Raw genomic sequence first — 19,727 nt, 5'->3', positions numbered from 1 at the left:
CAATTAGTTTCCAGGTCTGTTCTCCACCAGACACCAAGCACAGAGCCTGGCATAAATTAGTCACTCAATAAATGCCCACAGTCTGCTGAATGAGGGTGAACTAAGCCTTAACAGATGATCAGGTATTTGTCAAGTGGATGAGGCAGAGGGAAAGGCATCCTAGACAGGGGTGGTAGAGTTGGGGGGTTGGTGACAGCATGAGCAAAGGCCAAGGGGCAGAAACAAGCACAGCACCCTCACCTAGCAGGACAAGCCACAGAGGAATGGATTTTTAAAAGTCCTCCCTAAATTCTTAGGAAAAGCTAAAACTTGTTCAAGAAGCAAGTTCACACAGAGGAGGTCTCGCTTTGCTTCGGTGATAATTATAGAGCTATGACTAAAGATCATTAGTATGATAACAGCCAACATTTATTAAAGTGCTTACAAAGCGGGAGTGCCTTCTATGTTCAGAACAACTCTATGGCCCCATTTTAAATCTGATGTACTATTTTGACCCATATTAAGTTTCAAGAAACTGAGGCTGGGTGAGTTGGTAAGTGGCAGAGACAGGCAGGTGGGGCTGGACCCTAGACCCCCCTGCCTGCTGGCTCCTATGTGCTCCGGCCCCTTTGCCTAAGGTATAAGCCTCCTAGTTTTACCACAAGGGCTTTATCCTGCTGTTCTAGACAAGTGAAGGATTGTGGTTTCAAATTACACGCCACTTTAAAAGTCAGAAAGCCAGAAAACCATGTTCTCACTCCAACCTCCAAGAAACTTTTCTTTAAAGAGAGGAAAGAAGAAATTAAAATTATGAGTTTTTGTTCCTCCAACAAAAGTCATCTCATCAAATCTATCAAATAATTACATCTTCAGGCATTTGGGGATTTAATAGAAATAAAGCCTAGATAAAATGATAGATGGTAATGTGGTATCCTAGGGTATTAAGCAAACTTGGAATGATATTATTTGACTAGGTAGGGGAATTCAGTTCATTTTGCCAGCCTCTAAAACACAGAAATTCAAATTGGTCAAAAGTAACTATTTTTCTGAACTCTTACACTGTGTTAGGAACATCCTAGGTGCTTTATAGAAGTTTTTTTTAATTGTTATAATAATTCTGTCAATTTTTTAAGATTATTAGCCCTGTCATACAGAGAAGGGAACTAAGGTTTAGAGGGTGAAACAAAAAGATTCTGTCATCTATCCACTAACGGAAGAGTTCCTATTTTTCCATCTAACATCTGATACAGAACCCAGCATGTAGTAAATGCTCAAAAAATGTTTATTGAACCACATAAGTATGGAGAAGAAACAGAAAGAAGAACACTTAAAGTCATGAAGCAAAAGAAGCTCTTAGATTTTAGTACACCAGAGATTTAGCCAAAGTCATGTAACACTTCACAATTCAAGATAAGACAAGATTTTACTTTGAATCAATCAAATGGAAATGATGCACACAGGTTCAAGTCCTATTTCAGAATTAGAATCAATTAGAACTGAAATTCGTTCAAGTTGGACACATTTCCACAATGAAAATCAATAATGGGAAAGAAAATAGTAGATGAGAACTACCATCTCAATGAATAAAGAAAGAAAAACAAGAGTGTCCATTGAAAAGTACACATAAAGAACAACTTTGGAGGAAATTCTGTATTGTGCTACTTATTGAGATCTGTGTGGGCCTATCAACTAGGTGTAAGTTTAAGCCTCTCATACCTTATCTCCCAAACCACAGCATGTACCTCATTCCCCATACACTGAGAATGTCTTACTTGGTTTCCATTTTTCTGCAAACAGTATCCCAATCTTCAGATCACCGGGTTGGACATTCTATAAGGCAGAAAGCACTTTCACTGTTCCTACCCCCTGCAGGCCCTCACCTATTCCTGCCCCCACCCATCCACCTACAGAGAAGAAAGGGTGACCAAAAAGAAAGATCACTGAGATTGACAGTTGCTGCTGCCAAGTGCTTCGCACTGTGGGTTCAACTTAATTTTCAACGATTGGGATAGCAAAACTGAGTCAGAGTCCTTGTGATAGGTTTTCAAGCTCCAGTTCATGCTCACACCTAGAGTACAAAATTTGGGGACCTAAATCTAAAGCAACTAGGGCTCATCAAGTTTCCTCCACACCCAGCAAGTGAGCTGGTTATTGAGTTATTGTTACTCAGCTTCAAATGCACCCTCTGTACTCTGCTTTGTGATGCTAGGGCTGGAATTCTGCAAACCACATTGCAAATACAATGAAACTGTTATTATACAATTTTTGACATTATTACTTTTATCTATTAAAATATCCTAAATCCGGCATAATCATTGTACTAATAAATGGTCATATGTGTATACTTAATATCCTTACGTGACAAAATAAAAATTGGCAACCCTAAAAAAAAAAAAAGATCAATGATGGCTCTGGATGAAAACTGGTTTGACAAAGGACAAGAGACACCAAATAGGGGCCAGCATAACTAAGGACTTTGCACGTTTAGTGACTCCCCTAGCACCTGGAACAATAAGAAACACAGGCTTATGGGTATGTGCTTCATTGAAGGAAGGTCTGGCAGAATCCCATTACAAGCTAGTCATTTGCTATTCCATGGACATCAGTAGATAAATACTGTTCCTTTGAAAGATAAAAATTCCACAAATAAAATTGTGATATAACCCACTTAGCCTACATATGTCAATAATAATTCTGTCCCCCAAATCCATCGTAAGATACACTCACAAGAAGCTCTCTATAGTGACTGATTCTTAGATTTGTTTATCTCAAATCTGGTTTGCTAACCCACAAGTGTCATTACAGTACGATGACTCAACCCTGTCCCCAGGGAGAGCTAGATGTGCCTGTAGCTCTCTTCTAAATTGCCGTGCCTTTTTCCCCTCCTGAACTCTGAGCCCCAGAGAACAGTAATTTTGTCCTTTTTAACTTAAAGTCCCTCAGCACCTAGCCACTGCCACACAAGGCCCTCTGTAACCTTTTGGGAAATTGAAGTGAATTAAGTCCTGCAGGTGTGTGGATTTTTTCTGGATTTTCTGGATAATCTTGATTCAAATATTCACTTGTCCCCAAAAGCCTACAAGCATGTTCATGCTTCTTCACTGCACATCCAAATTTGGGGTTTTTTTTAATGTTGTACCTTGATTGCAAAGTGCTAAGTTAATGGTATACTACCAGTTATCATGGCGCCTATACTGATTTTTTTTTTCTGTAAAATATGACATAGTTGGTATAGCCAGTAGTGAGAAGATAATTTAATTTGGCTTTCTTTCTTTTTCCTTTGGATGTCTAATTTCTGCATGTTTGCATGGGGGGTAGTGAAGAAAAGGGGAGAGGTATCATGCCATTTCTATGCACTATACTATCCCTTTAGAAGTCAAGGTCAAGGCTGGAGGACAGACCACACAAGGAACACAGGAAGATGCCTGCTCAAAATCATCTCTATTGCATATCTACCAATGAGAGATTTATGTTCTACGAGCAAGTTTTTTTAACTACAACAATAAAAGGGTTTAAACTTAGTCATACCTTGGTATGAGGCACTGATAACAAAAGTCAGTTCCAGTCTGAAATGAACCAATCATTTAGTAAACATGGGATTTTTGTGAAAGCAGGCAAAGTGAGGACATTTTAGAGCAGAAGGTCAGAGAGCCCTAGACAGGTAGAAAGGAGTGGGTGGGAAGAAATGCGCACGGCCTTAGCCCGGGAATAGGGCTGCCCCTGCCTCTCGGCTTTCCTTTCACCCATCATATTGACTGCAGTTCCCCAGCTCCTCAGGCAGTGTCGACTCCCTGGAGCAGCCTTTGGCACCCTCACTTTCTTTCTCTACCTGGCCAATGTAACCATCCTTAAAAACTCAGCAGGGTCACCTCCTGCAGAAAGCCTTTCCTTCCTTCTCCCTCCCCACCTCAATCTGCCCTGAGACTATTTGAAAGACAATAAACTTGAACTTCTTCCAATTAAATTTAGCTCCCTAGTTCTTAGCAGTTCAATCCAGTCCCTAAGCCAAATAATTGATACATACAGTACACATTTATTGGGGTCTTACAAAACGCCAGGCAATGTGTTGAGCTGTGGGGGATGAAAAGATGAATAAGACAGTGTCAGAAGGCAAGGTGTCGGACAGTTTAATAGCAAAGAGAGATGCAAATAGTGAAAATAAGTCTCCAAGTACAGTTGCAGAGAATGACTAAAAGTGCAATCAGTGGGCCAAGAAGAAAGCAATTAAATTTAATCCCAGTCTTTCATAAACTGGAGGCAAAAGGAGAGAGAAAGGAGGCGATGATGTGCAAACAGAACACCAAAGTGCCCCCTTTCCATATTTGCTCTGAATGTGGCGACATATAATGTTCCTGAGCTTTCTCTAACATTGTGCAGTTGAAATAACACAAGCCCCTGGATTCAGGCAACCCTGGGTGCAAACCCCAGCTCTGTTACTGGCTGAGCGGCACTAGGTGAGTTACTCTCTCTTTGCTTCAGTTTCTTCAGGAGTAAGAAGAGCTTTTAATACATAACGTATGACACAGGGCGGATGTGAGGTATAGCATCTGGAATATCACATAACCTCAGTAAACATCTCCTTCCCCTCCCTGCTCGGGGCCTAGTTCACTGAGTAGCATTAAGTGTCCACTATATCTGCAAGAAAATCTATTCTTATAATATCATATTTAAGATGAAAATATGCAATTTCATTACATCTGTGGCTAAATAAAGGGAGTACAGGAGTTATCAGAACCCTGCAGAATTAAGTGAGATTGCCAAAACTTACACACTAACCTTTAATGACAATGCTGCTGCTAACCTTGACCTGTGCATCATGATGCACCAGGTGGGTGACACTGCACCAATTGTCTCACTCACAACATATTCTCTGCAGAACAGTATCATTAACTTTCTACATAGTGGAGCCCTAAGAGCAGTATCCAGCCTCCCATCACTGACAACTGCTACAAGAAAATACACAGGCAGAATAAGAATTACTGGTCAAATTTAAAGTGATTTTTCTAAAATACTTAATTCTTCCAAATCACGATAGCCTCATAGACACTGCCAACAGCTCAACTTGCATTTAAAATGACAATAATTGGCCTTAATTGCTTTTAGTTAAGTCTCCAATCTTGGGTAGATTCAATTTGGATTATAAATTTGGATTTGGGGAGGCCTATAAATAAACCTCAAAGACTTTGTCCCCCAGTAGTCACTTGGAACTGCTCGAATCTTCCCAAAGGGGAAATGACTAGGCATCCTGTTGCTTTGTCCAAGTGGCTACCCTCCCCACCTTTACCATCTCACACATAACCACATTCACCCCTTACATTACTAGGTGTTATATTCAAACATCAGGAGTCATGTGAATCACACCAACTTTAAGACAATTACAGTTAAATTAGTAACAGTTGAGGAGTCTTTTAAGCCTCTTGTCTGTGTCTTGCCAAGGGATGCGGCCGCCATGAGCTAAGCAGAGAAGGGCGAATAGCCAGGAAGAAACAGAAGGCACCTGCCCCTGTAACAGCAGGAGGTGGGAGGTGGTACAAAGGAGGGAGGGAGAACAAAAGAGGAGAAAAAGAGAGGGCAATCCAAACTCGAGTCTCAAGAGGAGGCAACAAAGTGCTTCCTTCTCAACCTAAAATATAGTTCTCCTGATGGCAAATTAAGGTACAGGACCCAGAAAACCCCATGGCTGGGGCAACAAGGAAGCGGCCCTAGAAAGGAGCCACATCACGGAAGTGTTACAGGTTACAGCTCCCTATCTAAGATACTGAACAACTTTACTAATAAGCAGTACCAACTGACCCTAGAGAGTCCCACAAGGTCAGACGTTGATGCTGACTAAACTTTGCAACCCCAGTTGAAAGGGAGCCAGAGATGTACATCATACACCCTCTCATTTGATTCCTAGAATGACCCTATAATAGGAGTTACTTCCCCTTTACAGAAGAGGCATCTGGAAAAGTTAAATTGCTTGCTAAGGGTAGCATAGCTTGAGCCAGGACATAAACCAGGCACATTTGATTTCCATCCTCAAATCTGTTCAAGATCAATTGCCTCCTTAGCCCCTTCACCTGCACGTAGGCAATAACCAATAAATATTACATTTAACAGCGAACTTCTGTACCCAGAAGCCATGCTGACCTCCTAAGGCTGATCAGACTGTCCTGGCCTCAGCAGAGGTGGCTTTACTAAAGCCAGCACCACTGAGTTCCAGGCTTTGTTCTTCTCTCCCTCCTGGCAGAGACAAGCTGTGTGCTCAGAATCGCCTGGGCAAATTTTAAATCTCTGTGGTTCAAAGATATTCACTGTGTGTTCTGACATTTCTCATGTGGTGCTTCAAAAGCCTTGGCTTCTAGAGGCACAGCGGGCATGGCTCCCTGCTGAAGTAGGACACCTTTTCTCATCCACTTCTGTCACGTCGCTACACAGCAGCAAGTCCAAGGCTCTGAGGCTCTGAACTCAGAGGGGTTTTGCATCTGTTTTGTATGTGTAAGTAAAGCCCAAGTTGACAGCCCTGTGAACCCACATGTTTTCTGTCTCCTTGGGGTTCCACAGAATAAAAGAGCTTTGTTCTAAATTGAGAAACTGCCCTCCTTGCATCTCCTTGGATCTCTCCTCCCCAAATGACAAACACCAGAGCCACCTCTGCTAGGGAATGTCCCTATGACCAGTGCTTGGTTGTGACAGACTACTAGCTATTCGTTGCTGCTCTTGTTACACCAACTTGACTAACAGACAATTCAACAATGTCGAAGGTAGATAAGATTCACTATTACCTTACTGCGTGCAAGACACCTCTGTAAACACTTCACATATATTAACTCTTTTAGTCTTCACAACAACCCTATGAGGTAGGCACTATTGACATGTTCACTTCACAGATAAAGAAACTGAAGCTTAAGGTGACCATACAGCTCTCCCAAATACCCCACGGTTTTTATTAGAGAGAAGACTCAAACTCACACTGCCTGGCTCCAGAGCTCACCCCATATACCACTACCCTATATCATCAGTCCTGCTATGAGGCTTGTTGTGAAACTGTGAACATTTCCAATGTTAGGTGAGCATAGCATGAATTTCACATTTGCTTATGTGTGATATCTCTGCCAGAAACACTAGGTAAATGCAGAAAACTGCACTGAGTTGACCTAAGCAGCGTAGGAATACACAAAACACACACACACCCCCCTCAAACATCTCCAGGCTACCTCAGTTCACATGTGTTATGAGATGTATCCATCTAATGTTACAACTTTCCTTCTGATTTCAGATCACCCTCCTTCCACTGCTTCACAGTAACTTAAGAGCTCTAACCCTTCCAACCCTGCTATGGACTGAACTGTGTCCCTCCCACCCCAATTTCATACATTAAAGCCCTACCACCCAATATGACTATATTTGGAAATAGGGCCTTTAAAGTGGTAAGTGAGGTTAAAAGAGGTTATAAAAGTGGAGTCTTATTCCAACATGACTAGTGTCCTTATAAGAAGAGGAAGGGAGGGTATGGCCCTGTGGCCGAGTGTTTGAGTTCGGGCTCCCTGCTTCGGCGGCCCAGGGTTTCGCTGGTTCAGATCCTAGGCGCAGACATGGTGCCGCTCATCAGGCCATGCTGAGGTGGCGTCCCACATGCCACAACTAGAAGGACCAACTAAAATATACAACTATGTACCAGGGGGCTTTGGGGAGAAAAAGGAAAAATAAAATCATTTAAAAAAAAAAGAAAGAAAAGAAGAGGAAGGGACACCAAGGATGAGCATACACCAAGGAAAGACCACATGAGGATGCTGAGAAGGTGGCCATATGCAAGCCAAGGAGAGAGGCCTCAGGGGAAACCAACCCCACGAGACCTTGATCTTGGATTTCCAGCCTCCAGAACTGTGAGGAATAAATTTCTGCTACGCCACCCAGTCTATAGTATTTTGTTATGGCAGCTCTAGCAAACTAAGACACCAACACCAACACCAACTCACAAGCAAGCTTCAGGTCTTTTTCAAGGTAAAGTGCCACATTTATTATAGTCTTTATGTATTTCTTACCCATTTAACATGTGTGAAACTGTTTTTATTAGGATCCTATCTTTTTTTCCTCACGTGTCACTGATGAAGTCTTTGAGTATTGTGCCCCTAACTCATTTTTCTCATAAGCCCTGTGTTGTGCTGTTTTGTCGTGCAATTGTGCATAGGGTGGCAATTTTTAGGAATGCATACGGCAAGTTATGGCACAACTGACTGTACTGCCACTCAGAGGGAAATGACTTATAGATCCTGGAGACAAAGCATAAAATACAATGTTTCTACAGCCTTCTTCAGGCCTCTGATGAGACAGGGTCTATAAAAAAATCTCAGACACGCAGGCACCAAGCTTAGATACACAGCGTGTATGTGTATTTGTGTGGACACATCTATGGAATACAATACTGTATAAATAGTAAAAGTTAAACTATTTATTTCCAGGTGATAGGCTTTTGACCGTTTTTTCCTCAAATTTTATGAACATTATTTATACTTTTATACATTCTCTATAATCCAAGCTGATTGTAATGATTTTCATGATTTTGTTCTAAATCAGAAATAAATAACTTTAAAATAGATCAGAAGACAAAGAGAAATGGCATATAGATTCAAAAAATGGCAGATAAGAATTAAACAAGAACATTAGGCTTTAGTAAATTCAGTCATTCCTCTATACACTACTCCGTCCTTCTCATCACCATCCAACTCCATGTTGAATAAAATTATTGGAAAAATTATCGATAGAACCTTGGGAAATTCAGGATTTAAAGAAAACTGACCAGCAGTACCTAAAATGTAGCCAGCCTGGCCAAAGTAGGGCCTCTCTGATATTTTTAGCAAAAATCTGTTTTCCTTAATTAGCCAGAACACATGAATTAGAGGCCTAGCCATATGCCATCAAGGAATGTGAGAGGCTTGATCTAAATGGAAAACCTGAGCTCACTTGCCACAGATGGTAGGTCTGGAATAGAAGGAGGCAGAAAGATTTCAAAAGCTTACTCAAGGCAAAGAGCAGACTGTCTGTAGTCCAGTTCATCAATCTTCAGAATTTGTGTAGTGAAAGTTATACTGCCTTGAGAATACTAACAACTTCAAAGAGGGCCTGGTTGAGTGAAATGAAACTACATAGCATCAAGGCACCATGTTCCAGGAATATTAGAGATGCGCACACTAATTACAGAACTGTCCTAACATGTCTATTATATGGCGACACTGAGTGATGGATCACTGTGCCTGGTGCTGTAAGATCACATTCTCTTTCTCGAAACTCTGAAAGAACTGCTGATAATACTGTAATCCTAAAGCAAGGTTTTGTAAACTATGGCTTGCTGGCCAAATCCAGCCTGTCATCTGTTTTTATACAGCCCATGAGTTTAGAATTAATTTTAAATTTCGAAAGGGTTAAAATAATTTTTTTTAAGAATAATGCTTCATGACACATGAATATGACAAATTCAAATTTCAGTATCCACAAATAAAGATGTACTGGAACCCAGCCATGCAAATTTGCTTTGTCTGTGGCTGTTTTTGTGCCACAACAGCAGAGTTGTAATTGCAACAAGGTCCGGGTGGTCTAAAATATTTACTTTCTGGCCATTTACAGGAAAAGTCAGCTGACCCCTGCCCCAAGGTTAAAACTGACCTGAATATAACCCACAGATTTAAGACCGTTTAAAATAGTCAAAAGTAGTCTTGAACACCAAGACATTCACTGACTCAACCAAATCTGAACAATAATAAGGTCTACCACTACTGTACTTTGGACGACAGAAGTTGTTCATCAGTTCAGGGACTATTTTGTATTAATGGGAAATCACTACCACCATCATAACAGCAACAAAACAATTCAACCCTGTACTTCTCAAGAACTAAGAGGTTGTCCTCCAATTTTACGATTTTTTTTCCAGACTCATGATCAGCATCGACACATTGCTGATCGTGTATCCCAGTACTGAAAAAATGAAGATGCTATTCTTCTAGATGATAATACTTTCTCATTCTGCCCTTCCAAAACTGCACCACCTTTCAGGAGATCTTGGACAGTAAACTTTGTAAATGATGCTCACGTCATGATCTAATGGAGAAAACAATCAAAACTGAATTTTCTCTTTGGCAAAATTTTGTCCTTTACCAGAGTGTGGAATATATGGAAGGTTCTAAAACAGCTTACAAATACTCAGTTGCTTTTTTTTGCAAACAGGTGACTGGGTTATGAAAATTTGTTGATTATATTCACCACACAATTTCCTCAGATCAAAGGTTGATCTGAAATAAAGGAATATGAGACTCAATTTGTTTTCTCCTGTACAACCCTGCTCCCTTTTCCCTCTCAATTACTAGGCTCTGCTTTCTTACTGAGGTCACAAGACAGCATTGCTGACTTATCCAAGTAAAGAGCTATGAAGTAAAAACAGTAATGGAGTTGGTGTCATGAGGGCAAGTGTTTAAGCCACTCATTTCTCATTGCGGAATTATTAGGTCAATGGAATCACAAATTAAGAAGATCACAGGGCTTCTTTGCAAAAATAAAGTCACAATTTCAAAAGGTTTCCAGATTTTGGTCAGTCTCTTGCCACTGAACAGAGGCATCAAAATATGGCAGCATTTTAATATGGCAGTTTTAATCAGCATCAACTCTAAAATGGAATGCCTAAAGAAAAGACAATCTTGGGCCCTCATCTAACAACAAGCCTCCATATGGAGTAAAATTCAATCCAAATAAATTACTACTAATCTGTGAAGTGTGAATGTTCCTTGTCCTATATTTTCAGGTTATCATATGGGAGATTTATCTGTCTAGTCAACTGGAGACTGCTTAAATGAAAGCCATATATAATATTTACTCCCAGCACCATTAAACGTACTGCATAATATTCAAAAATATTGAGCACAGGTAGGGTACAAATGAGAGAGAAGCCATTTATTCTGACATCTTATCTCTGCCCCTTCCTGTTTCATCTTGCAGATATTTTTTATTGCAGATATTATTTATTTTTATATTATCCTGATGCAATTTCTGGAGGAGGAAGACAAAGCTTCAGCAGCCTCAAAGCACAACGTCCTAGCTAAATGGTTCCCATTTAGAACCAATTTCTCCTAAAATGTCTCACATGACATCCCATTTTTATAAATTCTTCACTCTCTCTTGAAAAATCTCTATTTCAGTTGCCAATAAGGATTTAAATGCTTCTAGAAGAAATATTCATCAAAAGTAACACAGCTGTGAATGACTGACATCAAGTATGAAGAAAAAAAAATATCACGTCAATGTTTCAACACACTATTTGCTGAACAACTTCTACTCAGTCCATCTGTACTAAATGGGTGCGCCAAAAATTGGACATGCCAGCAGATGATTACAAGCGCTGTTTGGCATGCGTACTGGTACTATTTGACGCTGCTGAAAGACGAAATACAATTCCCCGGAAGGGATTTCTATATTTTCTAAAATAGTAATTTATATAACAGAAAAACTATGGAATCTTTACATTTGAGCCCTAGATTTACAAGACCCAAAGTTGTGTTGTCTTGCTTTCTAATTTGATTTTTAGTATTTCTGAACAGCAGTCATTGCTTTTCAGAGATTAGTGCTCCTTAACCAGGGCTGTGTGTCATTAGTTCTCAAGGTGTTTCTTCCAAGATATACGTGTCCAGACCCCACCTGGACACCACAATGAATCAGACATCCTGGAACGGGTCCTGGGCAGGAGTATTTTGAAAGGCTTGCCAGGTGACTGTGAAGAGCATCACTGGTTAGGAACAATTTTTCCAGATCACTTTTCATACTGATGAACAAATAACTATAACACACACATGTGCATACAAAGACCAATATAATTCTGCTTTACTCCTCGTGGTGTTACCTAAATGTTCTCCTTTGCCATCCTATTCTTTCCTCTGAATTTCTGTCTTTGAAATTGTCTTGGAGCTTTCCACAGTTTGGTAATTTTTCAGACAAATTTTAGGCTAAGTCAGTGTACGTTAGGCATTCTTCATTTTGGGGAGCAGGATACCAACTTAGATCAGCAAATCCTTCCAAAACAATGCCATCTTAACATACAGTCCTCTAACAAATATTTATTCAGCAGAGTCTATATGTGTGCTACAGGCTGAGAAGAATGCAAGAAAAACAAGATGTGGTTCTTGTGCCCTCAAGGAGCATGTGTGATACAATTAGGGTGAAAATATACAGACAAGCTAAGTTAAATAACCATATAAGGAAGCATGTGATTCAGTATTAAATTACTCATACTTACAACAAGGACTTTAAGAATTCAGAAGAAACAGTGCTCACTCCAGACCCAACAGTCACACCACAGTTCCAAGAGGGCCTGGGGTTTGAAGGATAGGTAGTAGATAAATGGGCAGGGCAGAGGAATGTAGGTGCTCCGTGCCAGGAACACAGCACAAACCAAGGCAGCAGTGAACGAAGCATAGACAGTGAAAACACAGCCCTCTGCAAGGAAGGGCTCACTTGGGTGACTGATACCAACCAGATAAAGGCCAGACTCCAGCTATCAGGGTAAGGAGCCTAATATTTGTCCTACAGCTGCAGAGAATCATCAAGATTTTAAAGCAGCAGAACACGGAGACAGTAGTATTTTAGGAAAATTTATTTATTTTTGGTAGCAAACAAAATGTCTATGAATGTGATATAAATAATGAGACCTATGAGAACAATAAGGATCTGGGCCACAGCAGTAGCTTTACAAAGAACTAATGGAGCTCAGTGGCTGACTGGTTTGAGTTTCCAGCCTGTAATAGAATGAAGGCAAACAAACAACAGGAGAAAGAAGGAAGTCAGGAGTGGAAGCAAATTAGAGTGGCCAGCTGGAGACAGAATGATGCCTCAGAAAAATCATCTGCACTGGACATATGGCTTTGGAAGAAGCTGCTGAGAAGAAATAACGTCTACACAGAGAATGGAAGGTAGAATGAGGAAAATAAGAGGCTGAAGACTGAATCTGGAGAAGTTGCCCATTAAAGATATATGGAAAATGCAGAATAAATGATGCAAACGAAAGACCTCAGAAAGGCAGGAAAATCTAGTGGCAACCCGGAAGCCAGGGAGAAAGAGAGTTTCAAGGCAAAGTTCATCAGCACAGTCAAAGACTACTGGTATTGATTCAGTTCTAGACCCAGCAACTTCCCTGGGTGCCCTAACCTAGAGCTGATCTTTCTCCTTTAATCTTTAGTTACTGACTGTCCCTATCAATCATTTATCACACATATCTGGTTGTTTTTTAATATCTAATATAGACCCACACACACTCAGATATTATGTCATATCTCCTTGACACTATTATACTGAGCTTCTCGGGAGAAGAGATCACAATCAATACTTTATCGCTCCCCCACCCCTCATTGTACCCTCACATTGCCATGCCTCCAGCAACCACTTAGAAATATTTTTAACTGATGGTAGCTATGACCATCCTGGTGATTGTGGTGTGCAAATAAGACCAGCAGAATTCAAGGAGAAGACAGACACTGGTATAGTGTTGCATCTTGCTATTCCAAGTGTGGTCCATGGCCCAGTGGCATCACCTAGGAACTTGTTAAAAATGCAGTCTCAGCTACCATCCCAGAATGAATCAGAATCTGAATCAGACTGAATCAGAATCTGCATTTTAACGAGATCCAGGTGACTGATTCCTATGCATACCGGAGTAGAAGCTTGTGTAGACTCAGTATAACATAGAAAGGGCTAGCACTGAGTTACCAAAGAAGTTAGCTGGAGGAAGGGAAGATGGCACATGAGTTTCAGCATGTGGGCATGTGCCTAGACCCAACTTCACCCCTGCTCAGACCCACAGCTTAATGATGGGGTCCAGGCCCTTTGCGTATGTGACAGGGCCAGGCCAGGAAGCAATTCTAGCTTTTGATCAGTAGCCCAGATGGTATAAATCCTTGTCTCATAAACTGCCACTAAGTTCAGGAAGTTATAGGAAGGGCTTTGCAGATTTCAACTATTAGGTGGTTTTTCCAGATTTTATAAATATCTGACCTCCTGAAGACCCTGTTTGTGCCCCTCATGTTTATCTAGCCCTAGGAATTTATGATATTATTCTGCCTCTCACTCACTTCTCCTATAACATTAGGCTTCCCTCTAAGCTTTAGATTGCAATTGCTAAAATGCTTTTTTGGCATAATTGAAAGCTAAATCTAAAAGTGCAACTTTAACCCCAAATAGAAGGAGCCTGCAATAAAGGGAGCTACACTGACAGCACTATTGTTTAAATGACCAGGTGCCAGGAAAAAGGTCCCAAAGGAAAGGACTGTTAGACAAAGGCACAGCCATATCCCAAGGGATAAAGACCAAACAGAGTAATGGGTCTCGAGGCAGAATCTTCCCTTTGTTAAGGATGTGCTCAATGCTTCTATATTTCTTTCTCTAACTTTCCTAGAGATAAGCATATTGAGTGTCACTACTTCAAAAGATCACTGTGCTAGAAGAGTTCTCTGTGGGTCTTTTATTATTTTTAACAGCTTTATTTATACATAATTTATACGCCATAAAGTTCACATTTCAGAAATGGTAGAGACATTCATTCCATCCCCCACCTTCAAGTAATGCTTCATTAAACTCACCCAGGAATGTAATATAGCCATTTCTTAAATCTCCAGGAATATAGGACATCGTCATGACCCTCTGACAATATATCCCAGTTTCTCAGCTTTTATCAGTGGAAAGAACATCTTGGCAAAGTCCCCTCTATTAAAATTCAAACTATAAAAGTAATGACTTTCAGCGCTGTGTTTCAGAGGGGGCTGATTGAAAATGCCACCGTAGGCCCCTATAATCTGCCTGCTTTGTAGGAACTCCATTAGGAAACAAACTGCATTTACTGCATCCAAAGTGGAAATCACAAATTCTTACAAACTGTTAATCCTCCAGTTTTTCATGGACTATTTTTCCAACAGATGACATGCTTTCTAGCTTTCTAGGAGCTGCTGGAGCCTGCACTGAGCCATTGTTTTCACCTCAAGGATGGTCTGAGTACTTAGGCAGGTTTTTCTATCAAAAAGAAAAACAGCAACTTACATGCTCTCACAGAACCTCGTCAGCGTGCTTGGCTTCTCCTGGTTGCGTCTCTGTCGAAACCAGCGTTGTATGCTGCGGACATCCCAGTCCAGCTGCTTGGAGAGACCTTCCAACCGCTTTTCATCAGGATGCTATGAAACAGAGTACCGGGAAAACCATTTTCATCTTCACCATCAACAGATCTGCCCTTGTCTATATTTGAGACTTTTCTCCCTTTATTTAATATTAATATCTACTACTGAGATTTCTATATTTACTGCTGAGGACCTAGACCTTCCATTAGCAGCATGAACATAACCACTTAGGACAAGAAAAGTTATTCATTATGAAACAATATTGAAAAAATATCAATCTTGCTCTAATGCTTGCACTTCTTGTCAGCAACGAAGATTCAAGAGAACAGACAACTGGCTGAGTCAGCTTCATCAGCCTTCAAGGAAAGGAGTTAGGTGATGGTGAATTTGCAAAGACGCATCAGTCAAATATTTCACTTTCTCAGGAAAAAATGCTATATCCAATTATCACAATGAGGATAACATAGGACAGACAAAAAACATGGAATAATCCCAAAATACCTCCCATTAAACTAAAGTACTAATTCTACTACGAAACATGTTTTCTCTTTCTTCCTCTTCTCTCTCCCTCTCCTCTGTTCTTCACACATTCCTCTTCTATTCCTTTTCTTGGTCATTCCTTTTGGCCGGATCCCCGTCAACCTTTTACAACAACTATGCATTACTTGAAGCAAACTTGGTGAAGTGGAAAGAGACCCTATTTATGCTTGCTATATGATGATATTTCTCTGTCTCTGACTCATTTCTATAACCTTAGGAGATGACAGACAGATTCAATTCCTCCCTCTAATGACCTCTCTGAGCCTGAGTTTCCTCACCTGTAAAAAAAAAAGGGGGGGTTATTTATCCAGCTAAATGGGACTGTGGTGAGGACCAAATGTAACAACAAACGTAAAACTCAGTAAATGTTAGTTCTCCTCTTCCCTACCCCTCCCGTCTCTTCACTGTCTTAGAGAGCATCCTGCCAACAATCACGTGAGGGTGACCTGCCCCACAGCAAACCTAAGCCAGTTCAGTTCTATTCCTTCATTTGTTCCACCTTTGCTTTAATATTAATGAGAGGTTAATGATCAGAAGAAATAACCAAAAATGGGGTAGGGAAAGGCAGGCTGACCAGCTTTCAAGTTATACAGGTGGAATGTCCATATGGCAACTTTTTAAAGCATCTCAAGCAATTCAAGGTGTCAGACATACAGAAAACACAGCAAATGGCCTTGGTGTTATGACTGAGGGTATAAAATGTGCTGAGGTTATGTCTGTGAAAATTATTTCCCAACTTTCAGTGAGGCATGTACTTTGAGTGGTTTTTCAGCAGTCATAACACCATCCACATGCTCCTTTTGTGTCTCTTGTAATTAAAAAATATGGGAGAGAGAAAATTCACAACCTACAATATATCTTGGCTATGCCATTTTCTTAGAGGAATTCATTTTTATTTCGATTTATTTTCTAAGCTTATTGAATAGGGAAAATATTCACATAGTTCACAGATTTTAAATTATCTAAAGTCTTACCTTCCCACTTTGTTCTTACTGCTCTCTCAGTTCCTACTCTCCCCTTCCTACCAGGTAACCAGTTATTAAATCAGTTTCTCTCCGAGTTACTTTGTGCAGACACAGGCAAACTTGAATATGGATTCTTACATCCCCCTTGTCACACAATGGTTGCATAGTATACACATCATTCTAAACTTTGGATTTTTCACTTTACAATGTACCTTGGAATATTTCCATATCAAAATATAAAGAATGTCCTCTTTTTGTAGAACTATAAGGATATGCCATAATTTACTTACCCAGTCCCCGATTAACGGACATTTTAGAAGCTCCCACACTTCTGCTACTAAAAACAATGCTGCAATAAATAACCTCGCCCTGGGTCATTTTATACAAGCATATATACAGGGATAAAATGTTGAAAGCAAACATTGGAAATCAAAGTCTATGCAACTTCAATTTATTTAGACATTAAAAAACTACCCTCATGAATGATTTTACCAATATATACTCTCACAAGCAAGAATGCCCATTTCCCAAAGCCTCATCAAAAGAGTAGGTTATCAGACTTTTCCATTTTTTTCCAGTCTAATATATAAAAAGTAGTATCTCGGGGCCGGCCCAGTAGCGTAGTAGTTAAGTTCGCCCACTCCGCCTTGGCAGCCCAGAGTTCGCAGGTTCGGATTCCAAGCATGGACCTAACACTCGTGGTAAAGCCATGCTGTCGTAGCATCCCACATAAAATAGAGAAAGATTGGCACAGATGTTAGTTCAGGCCAATCTTCCTCACAGACACACAAAAAGAAAGTAGTATCTCATTATATTTTTTAAAGATTTTATTTTTTTCATTTTTCTCCCCAAAGCCCCCCGGTACATAGTTGTATATTCTTCGTCGTGGGTCCTTCTAGTTGTGGCATATGGGACGCTGCCTCAGCGTGGTTTGATGAGCAGTGCCATGTCCGCGCCCAGGATTCGAACCAACGAAACACTGGGCCGCCTGCAGCGCGCGCGAACTTAACCACTCGGCCACGGGGCCAGACCCTCATTATATTTTTAATTTGATTTTCTCTTTTTATGAGAAGCATCTTTTCATGTGTCTTAAAATACATCTGTACTTCCTTTTTATGAACAGTCTTTTCATATCTATTGCACATTTTTTCCTTGATTTGTAGGTATTTACTGATTTGTAGAATTTCTTCATTTATTAAGGTGATTAAACCTGTACCATAGGTTGCACACTTTGTACCAAAGTCTATTTGTTTTAGAATTAGCTTATGGTGTTTTTCACTTGTCTAAGTGTTTAAAAAACAGGAATTTATCAATCTTTTCTGTTACAGCTTCCGAATTGGGGTCATAATTAGAAAAGCCTTCCCTATCCCAAATGTTCAAGAAATTCTCTCCCATTTATAGTCTGGATTGTAATACATTCACAGATTTGATTTTTACATTCAATAGTGATTGCATTTGGAATATATCCTGGTATACAGTGGGAGGTATGAATCTAACTTTCTTTCCAAATGGCCACCCAGATAGCCTGGTACCATTGTTCACCTCCTCATGAGAAATCAAATGCATTCTTCCATTGTTCTATTGCTCATGTGCCAGTACATATAGTTAGCTTACTCAGATATCTTTATTTACTTTTCTTTATGAAATTTAGAATTGGCTTGTCTAGTTTCAAAATTTAAAAATGGTCTATTGGTATTTTAAATGAGATTATACCAAGTTCTTAAATTAATATAGAGTGAACTAATATCTTTACTCAATTTGTCTTTTATTTCTTTCCAAAATGTTTGAAAGTTTTCCTCACATGCCTTGCACATCCTTGTTATATTTATTCCTAGGATATTATCTTTTCGGTTTTTATTGTAAGGAATTTTCTTCTATCTTCTAACTACTTTAGTTTGCATATATATATAGGTACTAATTTTGCAATAACATTTCATATTGTTTGTGGTAGTTTTTCACTTGATTCCTTTAATTTTCCTGCTATACAGTCATATAATAGCATATTACTGGAACGTAAACTCTATAAACAAGGGAAATTTCTAGTATCTTTTTTCACAAATACCTAGAATATAGTAGGGACTCAATAAATAGTTCTTGAATGAATGAAGAAATCTTCACAGAGCAATAGCTTTACCTCTTCCTTCCTTATTTTTATGCCTTTATTTTCTTTCTCTTATCTGTTTGCTAATTCAGTGTACAACTTAGCACAATGGAGAACAGTGGTTATAACAAGCATCCTTATCTGTTCCAGACTTCAGTGGAAATATTGCTATGATTCTCACTAAGCAAAGGCCAGATCTGGGGCGGATATACAAACGTATTTATCATGGAAAGGAAACTACCTATCCCTAGTTAGATAATTTTATTTTAACCAAAATTATGTTAGATTTCAGCTTCCATGGAGATGATCATGTACTTTTTCTCCCTAGATCAATTAATATGATAAATTATATAAATAAATCTTTTAACACTGAAGACAGGGAAGGACTCGGATTCCAAAACGAACCCTATTTGGTGATGATGAATAATTCTTTTAATGTGCTGCTCTGTTCCATTTGCTAATTTTTTATTTGCGATTTTTCAATATTAATAAGTACAATTGGTCTCTAGTCTTATTTTTTGGTGAAATCTTTTTCAGACTTTGATATTAATGTTTTATTGCTTCATAAAAAGAGAATTTGGATGGTTTTCTGAATTTTCTATGCTTTGATATAGTTTAAAATAGCATTGGAATTATCTGCTCTTAAGAGGCTGTGTTAGAACTTTCTTATGAGAGCATCTGAGCTTTGTACTTTTTGCAGTTTAGCTTTTTGATTTTGATCTTCATACATACACATACACACACATACACACATACATATACACACTTATCAAACAAATTATAGTTGGTAAATTATATTTTCCTGGAATAATTTACACTTTATCCAAGTTTTTATATTTTATCTGCCATGTTAATAGAAATATATCCTTTTTATTATCCTCCATTTCTGTGACTGCTGATTACTATGTAATTAATTATTATGTCATGAATTTGTGCCTTTTTTTCCTTTATTGGATTAGGTGACTTTCTGTAAAAAAAGAAAATTAAACAGAAAAGCTACTTTTGGATTAATTTTCAATT

General features: G+C 39.4%; 1 protein-coding gene across 5 annotated transcripts in view; it reads right to left on the bottom strand.

The window, feature by feature from the left end:
• CERS6 (ceramide synthase 6) overlaps nucleotides 1-19,727 on the bottom strand; it is a 303,555-nt gene that overhangs the window by 188,772 nt on the left and 95,056 nt on the right. For all 5 annotated transcript variants that reach the window (XM_070580068.1, XM_070580069.1, XM_070580073.1 and 2 more), the window contains exon 3: nucleotides 15,028-15,158. In XM_070580068.1, the coding sequence (XP_070436169.1) occupies nucleotides 15,028-15,158 (131 nt within the window). The remainder of the gene's footprint in view (nucleotides 1-15,027; nucleotides 15,159-19,727) is intronic.

Source organism: Equus przewalskii, chromosome 17 (genome assembly GCF_037783145.1).
Source record: "Equus przewalskii isolate Varuska chromosome 17, EquPr2, whole genome shotgun sequence".
In the NCBI taxonomy this organism is placed as follows: Eukaryota; Metazoa; Chordata; class Mammalia; order Perissodactyla; family Equidae; genus Equus; species Equus przewalskii.
The sequence above is the reverse complement of the archived record's forward strand: the minus strand, read 5'-3'. Positions and strand labels throughout refer to the sequence as shown.